We start from the raw sequence: 19,153 nt of genomic DNA, 5'->3' as shown, positions 1-19,153 counted from the left end.
TGTGATATTTATAAATTGGTTTTCAAAGGTAAAAGGAAACCGTTGGTTTCCAAAAGGTAACATTGACAGTATATCGATAACTTATTTTTACTTGCCAGATTGGGTAACATTTAGCTAACAGTTTTTTGCTCTGTTAACTGTCAACAGGGGCCTGCGAAGCAAAGAGAGACAGAGATATCGATCGGTCAACAGCTGTTTATGCATATTTAATTGTGTGTGCAAGTGAAAAAGCAACATCTGTAGGTTATTTAAAGCAAGAAAGGTATAAAAACACATCAACTATTTGAAAGTCTTTTTATTTATTTATTTGACAGTCTCCAGCGACCAGTTAGCCACCGCAAACACACACACACAATTTTTCAAATTCATTTAAGTGAATAAAACCAAGCCAAAGCCAAGAAATGACAGTGAGTAACAAAATATTTGATGATTTGTCAAGATGAAAACTTATTTACATACATATGTACATATGTACCCTTTGATATTGTCCTAGGTGCACGAGTTTAAGGTGGAAATGACCTGCGGAGGTTGTGCCAGTGCCGTGGAGAGAGTTCTGGCCAAATTAGGCGGTATGTCTATTACACACACACACACACACACATTTTACATGCATACACATGTGTGCATGTTTTCGGTATAAGTCTGGGTATTATGTTAATACTAGGCCCTCCCATGTTTTGGACGGGGTCTTCTTATCAGTCTTTTGCGGTTACCAACCAAATTTTGTGGTGCTACATTTTTTCTTTTGTTTTGTTTTTATTTTGCAGATAAGGTCGACAAAGTCAACATCAATCTGGATGAAAAGACAGTGAGTGTCACTTCGAATTTATCATCGGATGAGCTATTGGAACAGCTCCGCAAGACCGGCAAGTCGACATCTTATATTGGTGTAAAGAAATGAGATGAGTTTTTCAGCAAGTTTCAGAAATACGGCAAACTGAAACTTGAAGTCTAAGGAAAACACCAAAAACATTTGTCGTCAATCGATGTCATTCTCCTCGTTGGATCATATATTAAAACAAAATCAAATTGCTTCTTCAGTGATATATACATCTATATTTATATATATGTATATACAAAGTATATATATATACATACAAATTTTAAAAAGTAATTAATCTAAATGAGAAACCAATTCTTATCTACAAATATATTTGCCTTAGTATTTTGCTCTTGCCCAGAAATTTTAAGTAGTTTGTAGTAGTTTTAAACTATTTCCGTAACAAATATTTAATCATCAAATTGAACTTAACATAATGTCAATCAAAATAGTAGAAAGAGATTTTTCAATATATGTAATAGATTTTTCTTCCACTTTTTTTCTGGCCCTTTCCTATTTTTATCTTCTTACATTGTTCTGCCCAAAATCGTCCATATTTCCAATATAGTTCAGATAGTGCGGATGGAATAGAAACCAATATATGCCAATTACCTTCTTATGATTAAACATACTAATTACATAAATAAATATTACAAATTTTAACCTTTTGCAATATTAAATATACAAAATATACCATTTAATCTAAATAGATAAAAAAAAAAATCTGTGCGGTTTTGTTATTTATTTTTTTCATATGATTACAAATGAAATCAGTCCAGCCTGACTAACCACAACTAGTTTGCAATTGTGGGGAACGTCGTGCTCATATATGTACATATGTATATACATATATGAATTTGTATATATGCAATAATGAGTTTGAAAAAAAAGACCAAGCTAAGTTTGTTTGTTCCGTTGTTGGAATTACCCTTGCAAGAATCTATTTTCATGTTTCATCTCAGTAATTTTCTTTTTTATTAGTTTTTAAAATCTTAAGAAAGTTAAAAAGTTGATTTTATGTTGAATGTATTTTTCGGTATCAGCTGGATCGGACCACTATATCATATAGCTCCCATACAAACGGCAAAATTACAAACAGTGACTTATTTAAATAACTTCGTTATTTTCTAAACTATTGCCTTAATATTGGTAAGTTGGTGAATTTGATCATGATCGGGTGACTATATCATATACGATCTCTGGTTTTATTCAATTATTGGACTATTTATTTTCTAGTTTGAATACTAGATACCTTTCGAGATCCAAATTTATCGCCAATCATCATGATTTTCGTTTTAAATCAGATCGAAATTGATTTCTTAAAATATTCGAGTGTTTGTTGCAATTTTAATATATAGGTATGTACTGAATTCCGATATTACTGAGATATAACATTTTGAAACCTGTTAGAAATACAGTCTATGGTAAATAGCTGGAATCTCCAAAGATTATTTAATTCTATCAGTTTCCTTATTGCATAAATTTTTCAATCAGCCTTAATTGACAATTCGATTTAGCCAAGTTAAGTTAAGTTTTTCAATCTTCATAATTTGTTGAAATATTAATAGAAGATATTATTTTTAGCTTCTCTGAGTAGTTTTCAGGTTCTTTTTGCCCATTCTTAATTTATTTATTGTTTTCAATGGAATGAACTATGAGGACAGCTTGGGATTATGTCGGAATCTAAGTGATTTAAAGTCAAATATTTGACTAACCGTGAGTTCTGAAAAACTCTGATTTGTAATCATAATAATGCACTTGAATAGACTTTGCTTATACGAATTTCTTGGTTATTCCAGGAACTCAAGCTGTTTGATGATTGATTTCCAGGTTTTTTTGTTTCTAACGGTTTGAGTATGGCTCCTGTTGCTGAAGTTAAACCAATTATGTGGCACATTTAAATACCAAGAAAAAAGAGAAAAACAAACATAGGAACAAGACAGAGAGAGAGTGAGAGAGAGAGAGAGTGAGAGAGAGAGAGGGGGAAACCAACCTTAAAAATTGTCTTTTACTAATCTGAAATCTTTTCAATCAGATGCGGGCACTTAGTCATCGTTGTGCCGCTTAGAGAGCTTTGATTTCTTTTACCAATAGAGGTCAGATGATGTGTGCACACACCAATATATATACATATATATATATCTATGTATATACACCTATTGGTATACATAATATGTCATAAATCTCACAAGGGGAACGGGAACTTTGTTTTTTTTTTTTGTTTGGTGTGGGTAAAAAACACATTTTCGAGGCGTAACGAAATTATCAATCAAATGCCACATTGGCATGCAAAGAATGCAACGGATGAAGGGCGGGTTGGGGAAGGGGGCGGGGCCAACAGACACTGCACTAATTGAGTTTAGAGACTGAGGCGACGTTTGTGTTCCGTTTGTTTTACTCTTTCCTTTGGCGGGGGCTTCTTTTGGAATCCCAACATGTTGTCGCCATTCATTCGCGAGAGAGCGAGAAGGAGCATGTGTTTTGGGCTACCTAAATCTACCTGCTTTTGTGGCTGTTGTGATTGTGGTTACGTTTTGCGGGGCCCCCATGCAGGGATGCTAAACAATAAAGAACCTGACCAAGTTAAGGTCCAAGGGATCTCTCAAGAAGAAGACGACGGCGGCGACGACGACGACGGTATCGTCGGCTGTCACAACAAATATCAAAACTGACAAACAGTCACGTCCTTGCCTGGCTTACTCTCAAGATCGAGAGGAGAGCATAAAGAGATAACAGAAAAGAATGTCCGAGAGTGTGAGTGAGATTCTTCAGATTACCAAAGGTAACTAAAACAAAAATTATTAGCCTTAATGTCTTTCAAATTGCCACAGTAAAATAACTTTGAAACAGCTGCTGCTTCTGTTGTTGCTGATGCTGTTGCTGTTGCCGTTGCCTGTCTGCTACTTGAGATGAAAAAAAGTGGCATTTGCCAATTGGGCTACAGGGCAGCGGGGCTACGCAACGGCTGGGGCAACTGTAGTGCAGCAAAATTCCTTGGCTTGGCAACAATGTTGCTACTAATATGCCAGCCAGCCACTTGTTGCAGCCATCAAATGTTGACATGACCATAGGATCTATGGATATGGAATGCCAACTATGAAAATGACTGTAATTGTAAATGAAAACTCATCATAGTTTTGAGCAAAACTCTATTGCAAGATGACAACTATATAATGAATCAGCGATTGTTACTGTTAAGTCGAAATATCAGATAGTTATTTATTATCTATTTAAGACAAGCCATAAATATTGGCCTTTGGCCGCAATGACTTCTATAAAATATCTCTCACAGAATCGTGAAGAGGTAACATTCGAGACATTAACTTGATCAAACTTTTAAGGATCTGGAAAGACTAAATGTATATTGCTGATTAAAATTTACCTAATTAACTGTGGAAAATTTGTTATTCAACAAGGATTCCACAACTAGAGATGATAACTAATTTGACTTCTTAAATCTAGAAATAAATTCTAGAAATTTAAAAGAATTTTAATTAGAATTCAATTGCCAAATGTATTATAATTAATTATTTAGAAAGAAATAATTTTTTTATCTTCTCTCTTTTTCTTATTTTTACTTTTTGTTGTTATGGCACTTTTCTACCTCTTTCTCAGCACTCTCTTTGGCAAATTCCAAAAACAAAATTGCTGTTCTGGTCCAGCCGTAATTCCTTTTTGTTTTCTTGCATACACACACACACACACACACACACACACACAGATTCAGGCACACGCATGTGTATGTGTTTATGCACTTGGTGCATTGAAGACATTCCAAAAATCGTTGGATAAATTCTTTGGCGCATGCTTCAACGGCAGCAACAGTCCTAACCAACTGGTTGGCCTCCAGTTGGTTGTATTTTTCTTTTGTATTTATATTTGTTTTTTTTTTTTTGAAGCCTGGTCAAGTAGTGGGCAATGGGCAGGACGCGTACTGGCGACTGGTTTCTAAAAAGAATTGCCGCCGTTGCCGCTGCTCTTTATTGTCAAGGGGATGTTGAGACCGACCGGCTGAACGGCCAACAAAACGACAAGAACAATGGCATAGTAAACTAAACTTAAAACCAAACATTGGCAATAAATTTCAAAATAAATTTTTGTGACACAAGAACAGAGCACAACATTACTTTGCACATACACACACACACACACACACACCCTACACACATACATATATACTTCATGCACTTCATACATACATATACTCTCATGCAAACAGACAAAAACACACAGGACAAGGTCGTTGCCAAATGCAGTTCTCAAGTGATTAATTTGAGTGAAATACTTGGCCAATACGTTGCCAAGAAGTTAGTTTCTTTTTTCCTTTTTGTTTTTGTTTTTGGTTTTCGGTTTTGGTTCAATGAACTAAACCTTTTTGCTTGCTCTTGTTCTTGTTGTTGTTGTTGTTTTTCATTTTCCATTTTGCTTTTCTTTATTTTTGTTGTTTTGTTGTTGTATTTTGAGACTCCTACGCGGCTGGTCAAAACAGTAGCCCCACCGCGCCAACATTTAACATAAGCAAATTGAGAGGGAGACAGAGTGAGTGAGAGAGAGAAAGGCAGAAAGAGCGAACCGAATAAAGAAAGAGAGCGAGAAAGAGAGAGAGAGAGGGAGAGAGATGGACCAGGAAAACCTGTTAATGCCTTGAAAATTCCAATTCCTTTGCCCCCAAAACATAGGAGATTTTTTTTTAGCGTGTGCCAAGCCCACGTCGACTTGCTGCTGCTCACAACAGGAGCATAGAAAAACTGCAAATACAATCAAAACAAAACTGAGAAAATAAAAAAAAAACTGCAGTGGGGGCAAAAAGAAAAAACTAAGCAATTTTTAGCTAAGCCTATAACTCATAGATAATATGTTAAGCCGAATATGCCTAGGCTCAGGCATTTACTTTCTGTCACAATGCAAAACAAAAGACTTAGGACACGAACTTGCCAAAGGAGTTCATGTAACAAACGACGGCAGCAACGACGACGATGGCAACAACAATGCCGAGGAGCGAACATAGCTCGAATCGTTGTTGCAGCTTTGTAGCAGCGACGAGCCTCAAGACGAGACTGACTCTTTTTCGTACAAAAATACAAAAACAAGATCAACTGGTTTCCAAACTCACTGCTGGGAGAGCAGCTCAAGACCTGTTGGTGTTGCCTGTTGCTGTTGCTGTTGCCGCTGCTGGCTCTTGGTCTATTGCGCGTGCCTGTAAAAAAATACATTTCCACCAAAGAAGTTTCAGTTGTGTTTTTGACTTTTCGTCGTGCAGAACGATTCTCCTGAATATACGTAATATCGATTTGCCGTGGGCCATAACATTTTGTTTTTTTGTGAGTGTCTTTTTATTTGGTGTCTGCCTGTGTGTTTGTGTGTGTGTGTGTGTGTGTGTGCACTTCTGTATGCCTGTGTGTGTGTGTGTGTGTGTGTGCCTCTTCGCGAAAAGTTGATTTTTTTGTTTGGTATCTACTTGCCCCGCCAAGTCAAATTTTCCTGTTAACCAAAAAAAATAAACCAAAATATATATATACAAACCAAATTATTCACAAAAAAAATAGCCATACATATTTTATTTTTTGTCTGTGTATGTGTGCTCGAAAAATATGCATGTCTCTGTGTGTATATTGGTGTCAATATGCAATGCAAATAATGTTGAATGTTGCCTATAGGTGAAAGTAAAGCAATTTGTTTAATTAATTGCACGCAAGCGCCTTAAATAAAAAGTGTAAGCCAAAACCAAGCCAAGTCAAGTTAATTTGTGTGCCAAGTTTAAATTTAATTAAGTGAATGTTATTATCATCATTATTGTCATAATTATAACTATTATTAATCTAAACTATCTAACGTTTATGTTTCTGGATTATAACTGAACTCAAAATAACAGCATACAATTGGAATACTCTACGAGAAATCATTAAAAAAAAAGGTGAGTACATTTATTCATTCGTTTTTTAATCATTTTTTGAAGGTTTACTTGTTCTTGATTGCATACATTATTGATTTGACACAATTCATTTCTTCTCTATCCTAGGCAAGATTCATATCTATATAGTCTTTATCCCATACAGGATTTAGTCAATTTCCTTATAGAATTAAGTGTCATTAAATTTAAACCTATTTAAAATGGAATTTAAACATCAATATGCTTGGGAAAACTCGATTCGATCCGCTTTATCTTAAGCTTCTGTGAAAAATCATTTGCCAATAAGAAAAGGCAAGCTATTTAGAGCCCTTGTTAAGTTATTTAGCTTTAGCTCTAGCCCCAAATGATCGTCAGAGTTCTGTATGCCAAACCAACTTGTCTTAATGCAGTTCTGTCTATATAAAGAAGAATCAATTTAGTTCGATTTTTACTCCCACCATCGTTTGTATGCAAGAAAAATGATTCTAGTATTTCTTCCTGTTGTACATTATTCAGTGATTTAAATACTCAATTGGTTAATTAAATTCAACGAATCTGGTACGAACTAATAACGTATGATCTCATGTTTCTACGCCATGATATATCTTATGTTTATGTATTAATAATTTATCCGCATCTCATTCATAACACTTGTGACTTCTGAAGTTGCCACAAACTAATGGCTAATTGAGTAGCAAATTGCCTTACACACCCAAAAATGCATTGATTAATGAAAAAAAAAACAAAAAAAACAAAATGAAAAATAAAAAATCTTTAAGCTATTCTTAAAAAATGAATAAATTTGGTTTCGAGTTAAGATTATGTAGAGAATTATGCAAATCTTTCGAGCAAAAAAAAAAATAAAAAGGGCGCAAAAAACAAAAAGTATTCTGTTTCGGTTTTTCTGTGTCGCAACCCAAATTCAATTCTCTCATTTTTGGTGACAAAATTTGGTTTTTCCTCGCATATCTGATAGATACATTTGGCTCTTTGTTGTTGTTGTTGTTGTTGGTGTTGTTCTGGTTTAAAGTGGTCAACAAACAAGCTCGTAAATAGCCAGTTATATACATTCATACATATAACCGTATGGCTTTTATATATATGTATGTACCTATATTCAAGCATTGGTAAACTATTTTTATTGACTTTAACTTTTGCTTTGACGTTTGACACCTCGGCGCTATTGTTTACGACACCGTCTAAGATACCTGTGACTTTGTTCCTCCTCCAAAACTAAAGAGAATCAAATACAGATATATCTTTGCTTATACATACATATACAAAATGGACAAAGTTTAAAGTAAATATCTAAAAATATTGAAAAATTATTAATTGATCTGCATTTCACTTTAAGTACTTTTGACTTTCTTCTATATATTTACTTAATTCTTGGTGCTAGCTACTAAGTAAAAATCAAAAATATAGATGATGATGACAACTAAAAATAAATAACCCATGACAACAACTAGTATTTAAATGGTATTTAAGGTATTTGGCTGCTAGTTTTCGATTTCAACATTCCCTTCCATTTGAATAGAGTATAAATATTTTATTGTTCAAATCAGCAAGTCAACATTAACAATAGGCTTAGAAACCTAACCCATGCCCATGTGTTGTCCAGTATCCAGTACCCGGGGCCCCAGGTTCAGTTCCAAGTCCAGTCCCAGGTGCACACATATTTGATGAAGAGGGAGAACTGTGGTCGGCAACGACCGCTTTGTGTAGCTAGCAGGGTGAGGGGAGACCGAAACAGAGAGAGAGAGAAAGAGAGAGCGAGAGACAGAGACAAAACACAGCTCGTGCCGACACACCTGACAAGTAAACCAAGCCAAAGAAACCACAACCAAAAAAGAGAATCGACTGGCCTAAGCATTATTGAAACATTATGAGGCCATTTTATAGGGTCTCAAAACTCGATCAAAACAAAAGAAGCACAAAAATAGAGACAGAGATAGAGAGGGAGATGGCAAGGCAAAAGGAGGAGAACAGAAAAGTGAGACGGGGTGGGAGGTGTAAGATAGACACCTTTGTCAAAGATCAAGCTTTGTTTTAATTACCAATCCCCAGTTTTGATGGGCGCATAATCGTCGACCGTTATGCTCGGGCGACAACTTGGCCCAAATTGTAGCTGTCAGTTTATGTGAGCCCAAAAAAAAAAAAAAAAAAAAATCAAAATGAACTAAAAAGTAAATGTTGGAGGCGGAATCGCGGTTTCAATTGTCCCCTTCTTTCTCTCTCTCTCTCTCTGTCTCTCACATATTTGCTTGCTTGTTCTTCTCTCTCTCACTCGGATTGCATAAGCTGCAAAAGTTGAGCACATTTGTCAGTTAAAAGTTATAAATATTTTTCTTTTTGCCCCCTCCCCATCCCTATGACTGACATCACGTGCTCATTCGTTGTTTGGCTGGTTCGGTGGCATTTTTTCTTCTTCACAGTCCACTCCAAAAGAAATAATTTAAATGTCAGCAGACAAGACAAGAGACCAACTGAGAGACCCAAGTGACCTAATTTTAGGTAGCCAGGCTGCAACATTGCAGCAGCAACATCCAAACAGCAACCAACATGCAACCTAAGCAGAAACACTTTCTCTTGGCCTGTTGTAGAGTTCTGCCTGCAACATCGACCTCGTCATCATCATCACCATCATCGTCATCGTCGTCGTCGTCGTCGTCTGCTTGGCAATTAAGAGAAAATTTAATTTTGAATTTATTAACAACAACAACGAAAAAAAAGAGCCCAAAAACTGTTCGTGTTCGCTTTTGACATAAATCAAAAATTGGGGTTTTCTGACTACTTGTTGTTGGTTCTTTTCTTGAATGTAATCAAATCCCCAGACTGGAGCAAGAGCAAAGAATGATAATTATGCTCATGCCAACAAGAGCTTAATAAGCCTCTGATTCTCTGACTGCTTGTTAAAGCAAAAAATAACAAGAGAACAAAAAAAAAAAAAAAAAAAAAAGAAAATCAGATCAACAGGTTATTTAGCAATTATATAGAATCATATGCAGGTAATCATTTATTTATTTTTTTTTTTGTTTATCATTTCTAAAATATTCCGAAATTGCATTGAAATGGGCTTTAAATTTCAGTGGCTTTCAGTTTCTATTGCTCTTTCCAGAGGGCTAATTAGCTAATTAGTCGAACCTTAACATTTATTTGATGGGTTTTTGTTTTTGATGTTCATGTGTCTTATCGTCATTATTTACTTTATTAATTTGACCTCAATTCGGCAAATAAAAAGGCTTGATAAAAAATAATTCAAGAATTAGATTTTCATCTGCAATCCAAATTATGAGCCTTTTTATTTTTGGATTTTGGATTCCAAAGTAAAATCTCAAAATAATTTCAAAAACATTTCAATATAAAGAAATTGTTTTAAATAGCTTTTCGTTTCAGAACCAAAAATCATGATGTTCAGTGTATTTCAGTTAGCAATTATTATTTAAGCACTTTCAGATCGAATCGCTATATTCATAAGTATTTGTGGTATCTAATTTGATGACTGGCAGCTATTGCATTAAATTAAAATTACAAAAGTTTAAAGTAAAATTAAATTTGATGACTCAGTGGGGAAAAATGAAAGTTAATTTCGCAAAAACTTGCTATATATTTGTTTAAATATATATTAGAAAACGATTAAAATTTATATTACTATTTTCTAAAAAGTTGTTTGTTGCTTTAGAAAACGCTTAGATATTTTCATTAGTAAGTTAAGTTAGTAAGTTAAAGCCGAAAAGGTAACCCTTTTGATTGTTTAACCTTGGCATCTTCTCCTTAAATTTGTGGCCAATTTTTTCTTAACTCTTTCATTTGCCTTAATCATCATCATATGCCAATACTTAATGGAATCTCAAAACTGATCGTCAGCATTCTTTTTTTAAGGGTACTTTATGGGTTGTGTTTTTTTTTTTTTTTTTTGTTTTCCTTTTTACCGATTTTTACGGCTACCACATTCCAAAGTGAAAGGCCCCCCGAAAACGGAGAGGCCAAGAAAGAAATTTCATAATTAATATGCTGCACATACAGATTTATATGTGAGTATGGGAATGGGGGATATGGTTGGTACCTGATCAGGCGGTAAAATTGCTGTTCTTTGTGTTGGTTTTTTCTTATTGTGTGTATGGGGTTTTTTATTTTTATTTTTTATTCTAGACATGACACTAATAGATGCGGCCTTCTACGCCCTTTTTCATGCGATAATTTACATAATAAAACAAAGTCATTGGTCTGAGCCTTGCGACAAGCATCGTTTTCGTTCATTTCATTCATTAATCATATAGAAAAGATTTACGTTGAAAATTTCCTATAATTTAGAGGCCTCAAGCAGTGTTTGGTTTGTTTTTTTCTCCCTCTCTCTCTCTCTCTCTCTGTCTCCCTTCTGTTGGCCAGGCCAGTTGGTTTTGGTTGGGTACGATGCGTTGGCCAGTTGGTTGGTTGGTTTTGTGTCTCGGTTTCCACTTATTACAAAGATTAATTGCATCGCTTAAGCTAATCCATTGTCATTAGCCATTTATAGACAGTTTGCGGTGGCAAGAAATAGATTGCTAATTTACCAAAATGAGGAATGAAGAAAAAGAAAAAACAAAACTATCCTAAAACCCATAAACTTAACAAGAAAGAAAGAATTTAAATTCCATAAAATAAAAGTAACAAAAAGGCGGGGAAAAAAGAAGCGTGTTTGGTTATCTAAACAATTTCATCGATTGTATTTATAAGCAATTTGGTTGGCATTCTTTTGAGACTTTACAAAAAAAGTATCTGATTTCTGATATAGCTCTCTTTATGGTTTTTTTGTGTGTGTGTGTGCCACCTTCCTCTTGGCTGATTCTTTTTTACATTTATGACTCTAGGCGCAAACGCGTGTTCAAATTGTCCAATCGATTTTCCCTATAGCTTCAGTGAGGCAGCAAAAATTGAAACATTTTGTAACTGATCTTTCTGATTGTGATAGCCAAACAAACACTTGAAATATGGTTAGGGCATCAGTATATTCTATGTAACGATGTGTAATAATAGACATTAGATACTGCGATTTATTAGGCACTAGATACATACATAAAACGAACTGAGTTGTGTTCACACGGCAAACATCTATAAATCTTTCGAAATGAAGCCAATCGAGCATCCGGACGGAGTATACAAACATAGAAACTAAACAAAATGACAACGACTAATGCCATTTAAAATGCGGCAGTTTAGCTGCCATTTATATGGATATCAATCGATGATGTTCTTTTGTATTAATTAATTCTCATACCTATTGAAATGAAATTCAAAAAGAAACAACCATAAAAAACAGTTAAAAAGAAATCTGAGAAATTCAAGATGACCTCTTTTTGATTTTTTCGGGTTTTCTGATAACAAGAGGTTAAACAAAAAGACAACAACTGAAATTTTTTTCTAGAGTTGAAAATGTTAAGCAAATAATTATACAAAATTTTTATTTCTTCTTAACTACAGAGAGCTCTTCAAGAGAGCTCTGGACAACCCGTCGCTTTGAAATGCCAATAAAAAAAAAAAGTTGATTTTTGTAGAGTAAACAAGGTCAAATTACTAAAACTCAAGCTCATTTATCACGAATTAGTTTCTTTGCACATAAATATAGTATTTATATATATAGGGGAGAGGTGATCTATATACTTATATACTATATGTAGGTTGTATGTGGGATGAATTTATGAATCATTTTTAAATGGCTTATAATTGCTGTGTACTACTCTGACTCCAAAGTTGGCAATCTATGTTGTTTTTTTTTTCAGAACCTTTTATAGGATTTAATTGACTTTAAAATGAGATGGTAAAAAGTTTGTGTATGGAATTGTCTGATTTAAAGTTAGAACTATTTAAGCAACAACATCAATCAAGAGGAGGGACAAAAATATATGTACAGCGGTCCTTTTGTCTTCAAAAAGCGAGAGATGAAAGATATTTTTGGGCTGTTTTGTTTCACTTTTCTCATAGTTCACAGAAGATTGAATAGATTTGAACCTGAGCATGGTTAGCTTAGGTTAAGATAATGATTAAAAAACTATGGCCAACTGAAATTATTTCAATATTTTGTAAACAACTTATTTACAAAAGTTCAAAGAAAGGAAATTTGAACAATCAATAATCGACATCCTTGAGATGAACGATCTCATTGACTTGATAGACTCTCAATGGCACAGCTTCCATGTATACTCCCATATTATTAAATGGCCTATATCATCAGCATTATTATCGTCTCAGTCTCCATAAAAAAGACGAGTCCATCAAGAGACCAAGAGAGACCTCTTCCATACTGTTATTTCGTCTTGTACATGGCAAACCTTTAGGCACTTCCGATAAGATCGCTTTTAGCATTCAATAGAAAATCAAATACAAACCTAGCACTTGGGTTAATGGACTTGAAAAGAAGGGAAGGCAAGGGAAGGAGAGAACCAAACTAGCTGCAGGTAAAACCAGAAGGAGAGAGACGGAAAAGTAAACACTTACACATACAGAGACATCCTCTCTCATACACACACACACACGCAAAAACAGATTTGTTGTGTTTTTCGTTGTTTTATAGCAGAAATATCTGACATTATATGCCGGCAAAACAATTTCCAGTGAAATGAAATCGAACGGCATTGATTGCATGCCAATGTGGCTCCAAAGTTCTTGATCGACACCTGCAGCCAGACGGAGGACGCAATGAGGTGAAGCAGGCTAAAGATGATGACAGTGACAGTAATGGGAGGGGTGGGAGGGTAGGTGAAGTGGGTTGCCCAGGCCAGACCAGACCAAGTGGCCATTTATAGAGTAACAAGTAACTAGTAAGACGATCAACAGACGATCCAACTATCAACAACAACAACAACAACAACTTTCTTGGCAATGACGCAAAACACGCAATCGGAATGAGCCAAGTCTAAGGCGAAGACCAAGACCAAGAGCAAAACCAAGTCACCCAGTATTGTAAGGGAACGGAGGAAGCTGGGGACCCCTTTCGTTCCTCTTACCAACTCTACCCACTTCTATGCCTCATCCATAGTCGTAGTCTATATAGCTTTCTCTGGCGACGTTGCGTTAATTATTATGAGCAGAGGAAGTTGGCATCGGCATAGTCGGCAGCGGCATCGTCGGCAGCGACTAATTGCACTCGGGGTGCCTCTGCTTAATTTGTAGAACCTGCCACTGGCGGCTAGACGTAAATACTCTCCCCATTTCCCGCCCCCTCTCCTCCACCACACACACACACACACACACACACAATCATCTCAATGCATTTAACATTAATGTCATGTATTTTGATTACTATTTTGCAGAGTCTCAAACCAAAAAAGAGAAAAACGAAAGAAGGAAACCAGAAGGAGGAAAACAAAACCAATATGCAGCTGCTGAAATTGAAACTGTAAAAAACAAGGAAATTCATTTTCATTCCATTTTGGAAATATGCCCACCCGCCATAATTGGGATACAGAACGCGTGGGCGTGGCACATTTGGCTGGCGCCTTAAGTCCACTCTGCATCACAGATGCCAATCATGAGATATTGCGGCCAAAACCAAGAAGGTAAATTCTTTTCACAGATAACATTTAAGAATGCTTAAAATTTTGTACATACATCCATATGTATCCATAGATATGTTCCCATCCCAAAGAATCAATAGCGAAAAGAAAACAGCCGAATAACGTTCCATTTCAAATATACCCATCATTTGTGCTTTTGGCCACACTTAAAATAACTTTAGACCGAGCTTAAACCGAAAGCTTTAAAGCTTCGAACACAGAGCTTTATACAAATGCCGAGTTTGGCTGCATAGATGGCGCATTTTATGTTAAGCTTTTGAGCCATTGCCTTTTTTCATTCCTTTAAACGGTTATTCGTTCTAGTTTGTTTTCCTTCTACTATTTTCACTTCCTAATGTATTTTCCCCTTCTTTTAAGCACTTTAACTTAGATATAGACGAAATGTTAAAAGTTTCTTTTAACCTATTGATGACATTTACATTTTTTCCCCCATTTTAAAGTTTCGTCAAAGTTGCTTCCAAAACCCAAAGAATCCTGTAAGACGCAATTTATTCATAGGCTTATTTTTCTAGTTGTAGTTCAGTTCAATGTTTCTTTCTCTTTTTTAATAAGTTTATGTTCATTTGAGGAAATATCAATTAACTGTTTATACAAAAATTAGTTAATTAAACACAAACATTTACATACCTTTGCTTGCTTTTTTCTCCATTGCTGTCTTTTTTACTGTTATTTCACACACACACATAAACAAAAATTTCGACTCGATCAGTTTTCTTGCGCGCTCTGTCTCTCTCTCAGGAGCATCTACCGCTGCAGTGCGTAAAAAAGTTTTCATGTTTTCTTTCTTTGCCAATTCCAAACAATTTTGCGTATTTTTGAGTGCAAATACAAGTTTTTGATTGAAAACTTGAAGAACTTTAAATATTTTTCACTTTTCAACACTTTTAATGAATTTAAAACAAAATATAACGGTTCAACTTGCCAGCAACAAACAAACACGCCGAGCGAGCAATTAGAACTGAAAGAAAGAAAGAGTAAGAAAGAGAGAGAGAGAGCGCGTGATTTGGATTAAGTGGAGAGCGGGCGAAAAGAAGAGCAGACAGAGTACAGACTGAGAGAATCCTTTGATACATTTTCAGACCGTGTTTCGAATTCAAAACATACTAAAACAATTAACATAATAATATTTAATAAGGCGTAGAACCAAATAGACTTTGCTTAACAATAAAAAGTAGATCAAGCAAGCAAAAAATAACTTAATGTTAGAAATTTGCTGCCAGTGATGCCATACTGAAAGAATAAAGCCAATTAGGAATGAAAAAAAAAATACTGGCGTTTAAAAATGAAGAATTTTATTTTTGCTTTAATTTATTATATTTGGCAATTCTTGCTTGTCCATTATCTTCATTTAATAATCGAGTATTCTTCGAAAAAAGTTCTTTTCGAGACATTCAATTGTAAATTAAATAGAAGGCATACTCGGCGTATGAGTAATGTAAGCAATTTACACTAGAAGAACTTCTAAAATGACTCCATTTATTCCTTTGAATATCTTTTACTTAAATTTTTGTGTAAAAATCTTGTTGAGTCGTTGTTAAGCTGAGTTTCTCCTCGGAGTACTTATCCATGTATGGTAAATAAAAAAGAGACTCTGTCAAATTTTCCCCTTTCCTTTCCTTTCCTTTTTTTTTTTTTTGGTTTTTGGAGTTTCGATTTCAAAACTTTTGCATTAGATTTCAGAGTGTTGATCTTCTTATGCTTAGTAGGGTATGTGCCCATGTACTCATAGTGTTCTAGCTCCCCTTGCGGAACAATGGTCACTATTTTTGGTCTCTCCGACGAACTGCATGCATAATTGTGCACAAAAGCGTGAAGAGATGAGACCAAGTTGAACGGACAATAAACTTCTTTAGGTGTTTTCCTTTTTTTTTTCGTCTTTGTTTTCCATTTTCTATTTCCAACTGTTTGTCTATCTTTCTGTTTGTTTGCTGGCCGATTCTGACGACCAACTTCTTCTATTCGGAAGTTAGCTGAGGCAGAAGAATAGACGCCAAAGACGCTAGACTATTTATTTTGGGAAATAATTCATTGTTGAAACTGGGACGTTGTGTCTAGGTTTTTCAGATTCGGATTCGGTCAAGGTTAATTTGGTGAAAAAAAAAATAGTATTAATGTCAGAGAGAAGAAGATCAGGCCGGATGTGTGGCACAAAACAAAACTTGCTTTATGACTAGCTGACTCTAGATCATAAAGTCAAGTAAAGTTGGAGTTTTTTTTTGGTTTTTTTGTTGTTGTTTTTCTTGTCTCTGTTCCGTTTTGGAATATTAAAATGCGGGCTTGGCGCAGTCAAACACAACTAATTCAATTAAAACGAAACTAAGTAGAGCTAAAAATCCAAGAGATACATACATAGATGCAAATGGTGCTCTGGAAGTTGAAGGTTTCGATTTCTCAATGGCTGATTGAAATCTTTACCTTAGGTAAAAATATGACTGGCATTTTTTGGAAACTCTTTGGACAAGCAATTAAAAAGTTTGAAATGCGAATAACAAACAAACAAATGACAGCACCAGCAACAACAAGTAAATAGTAAAAAGCAACAACAACAACAACAAACTGGCAACACGTACAACACACAATAAAAAGTTCACACAAATGAAAGTGAAAATGGCAAAATGTGAATAATTAGCCATCAGCAGCAGCACCAGCACCAGCAACAACAACAAAACAAATAATAATAACGAATTGAAATAGGGAAAAATTTACGAAAAAATTCGCTACAATTGTTAGACCAAAAAAAAATCCAAGTCCAATGACAATGGCATCAGGCATTGGGCCTGGGCCTGGGCCTGGTCTCTGGGTCTGCCCTGACTCTGACTCTGACTCTGAGTCTGAGTCTTCGTAAGGGCAATAAACCCAAAAAGTTGTTACATTTCTTTATACTAAAGCATCTTCACTTTGTTGTAGTAATTTTGAACGCAGCAACAGCAACAGCACGGACAGAGACTGTGGCAGGGGCAGGGGGAGGGGCATTAAACAAAAAACAAAAAAAAAAAAAAACCCAACAGCAAGTGAAAATGTTAGTTGTTAGCTCTTTGCCTTGCAGCCGGTGACTTTCATTCACATAGATACACAAAAACAAAAAGGCAGCAGGCATATCTGTGAGATACTTATTTGATTTCTTATTTCTTTCTTGGGGTTTTGTCAAGCAGAATCTCATTTTGGTTAGTTGTTTTGGTCGAAAACTCAAGGCGCGAAAGTGTGGGAGATCATGGAATAAAAATGGACCACAGCAGCTGTTGTTGTTGTTGTTGTTGTTGGGCATTGCATCCATCCACAGTCTGTGTTGATGGATATAAAAGCCGACTTCGTCAACGGCAATCACAACTAATTAAGTTGTTCAAGTCTTTCGCTTGAACGGAAGCAAACTTAGTGACTCCACACGACTCTAACCCAAACCCAATCCACTCTATGCCACGGATGTGGTTAATGTTAATATATCTCCCTCTCTTTCTCACACACACACTCCCTATCCCTCTCAGTGAGTGTATGTATGTGCCTAAATGCGGAAATCTTGTTGACGCCTCTATAAAGTAGCAGCAAAAATTTATCTCTAATGTGGCATCTTCAACTGCCATCAGATACATAGTTATGATATGGATAGGCCCTACGAATAAGGAGGTAAGAGTTAAGGGACTGAAAGAAAAAACACTATAACATTTGAATAGGTAGTAATTTGAAAAATGTTATGAGGTTTCATAACAGTGAGAGATGGCTAAAAAGTAAATAGCTAATTGCTAAAGCACCCCGAAACTAAGGCGCATGTTGGATAAGACATAAAGCAACAACTAAACATTAATATCATCATACAAAGGCACTTACTAACTAACGATGTACTATGTGTCTGACTCTAATACAAGTCAGTGACAGATAGTCGGTTTTATCTTTCGACCGAAACAAAGTCTTCTTGGGGAATGTCTGGGAAATTGTATCTTACTTCAATTCGGAAATCATCTTCAAGGGAAAACAAATAAAATCATCCGGAAAACTTAACCGGAGAAAACTATTTTCAATGTTTTCCATAACGTAATATTATTGTGTGGAAAGTATCTTCTATTTATTTGCTAGTAAATTATCAAATGTTAACTTAGTCTCTGTCTTTCGACTCCATGTATATGGAAAATCTGTAATATCATTATTTTTATCTCTAAACTGGCCAACCTTCCAGTGCATGGAATACAAACCAAACATATTTTCCAACTCTACATCAAAAGTATCATTCATTATCAAATTTAGTATGTATTAGTATTCCATGTTTCAATCGAAAGTAATTTCTAGTATCTTCAATCTATCAACTTCAAGTAGCAAAGGTAATTTCCATTTTCCCACTTTATATTAAAAGATTCTCCTAGTCTTCTAATAAATAAGTTATCTTCTATTTTCAGAAAGTATCTTCCATTTTCAGCTTCACTTTACAAGTAACTACCGATATCTCAATTTCTCTCTTGTATCCACCAAATACAACTATTTTCATTCTATCAACTTTACCTTAAAATAATCTTTCATATTACATTTTTCTCTTCTCTTTTAGTTTTTATGCATTAATTGCATTAATTTGTACTTTTTTTTTTTTTTATATCAAACATTCCATTCGTTTCGATCTTTCGTAATCAAACAAAAGTTTTTCCTGTTCCCAGACTCAAAGAAAATGACACATCAAAAAAAAAAAAAATAATAAATGTTCAAATTATGTCAAACGAAATGATGAAAATGTTTTTCTTTATTTTTTTTTTAGTCAAATTTATTCACCCATCCACAAATAAGAAAATCTTGCCTTATTCTGCCATTTGCATTTCCATTTCCAAAAGATATTTAAGAAAATTATGTTTATACACACTTTGTGGTTGGGTTTTGGTTATGGTTTTTGGTTCTTTTTTTGCTTATGCCAAA

At 35.0% G+C, this 19,153-nt stretch overlaps 1 protein-coding gene across 1 annotated transcript; it reads left to right on the top strand.

Annotated features, from left to right (window-relative positions):
• The first annotated feature begins 121 nt into the window (after positions 1 to 121).
• On the top strand, positions 122 to 1,521 carry Atox1 (Antioxidant 1 copper chaperone). The gene is made up of 4 exons (XM_068292735.1): positions 122 to 239; positions 315 to 407; positions 494 to 569; positions 768 to 1,521. The coding sequence occupies exons 2-4, from the start codon at positions 402 to 404 to the stop codon at positions 899 to 901; spliced, it is 216 nt and encodes a 71-aa protein (XP_068148836.1). The 5' UTR covers positions 122 to 239; positions 315 to 401; the 3' UTR covers positions 902 to 1,521.
• Positions 1,522 to 19,153: the final 17,632 nt, after the last annotated feature.

Source organism: Drosophila tropicalis, unplaced genomic scaffold (genome assembly GCF_018151085.1).
Source record: "Drosophila tropicalis isolate 14030-0801.00 unplaced genomic scaffold, ASM1815108v1 contig_694, whole genome shotgun sequence".
In the NCBI taxonomy this organism is placed as follows: Eukaryota; Metazoa; Arthropoda; class Insecta; order Diptera; family Drosophilidae; genus Drosophila; species Drosophila tropicalis.
Note: the sequence above shows the minus strand (reverse complement) of the source record. Positions and strands in the feature narration are given on the sequence as shown.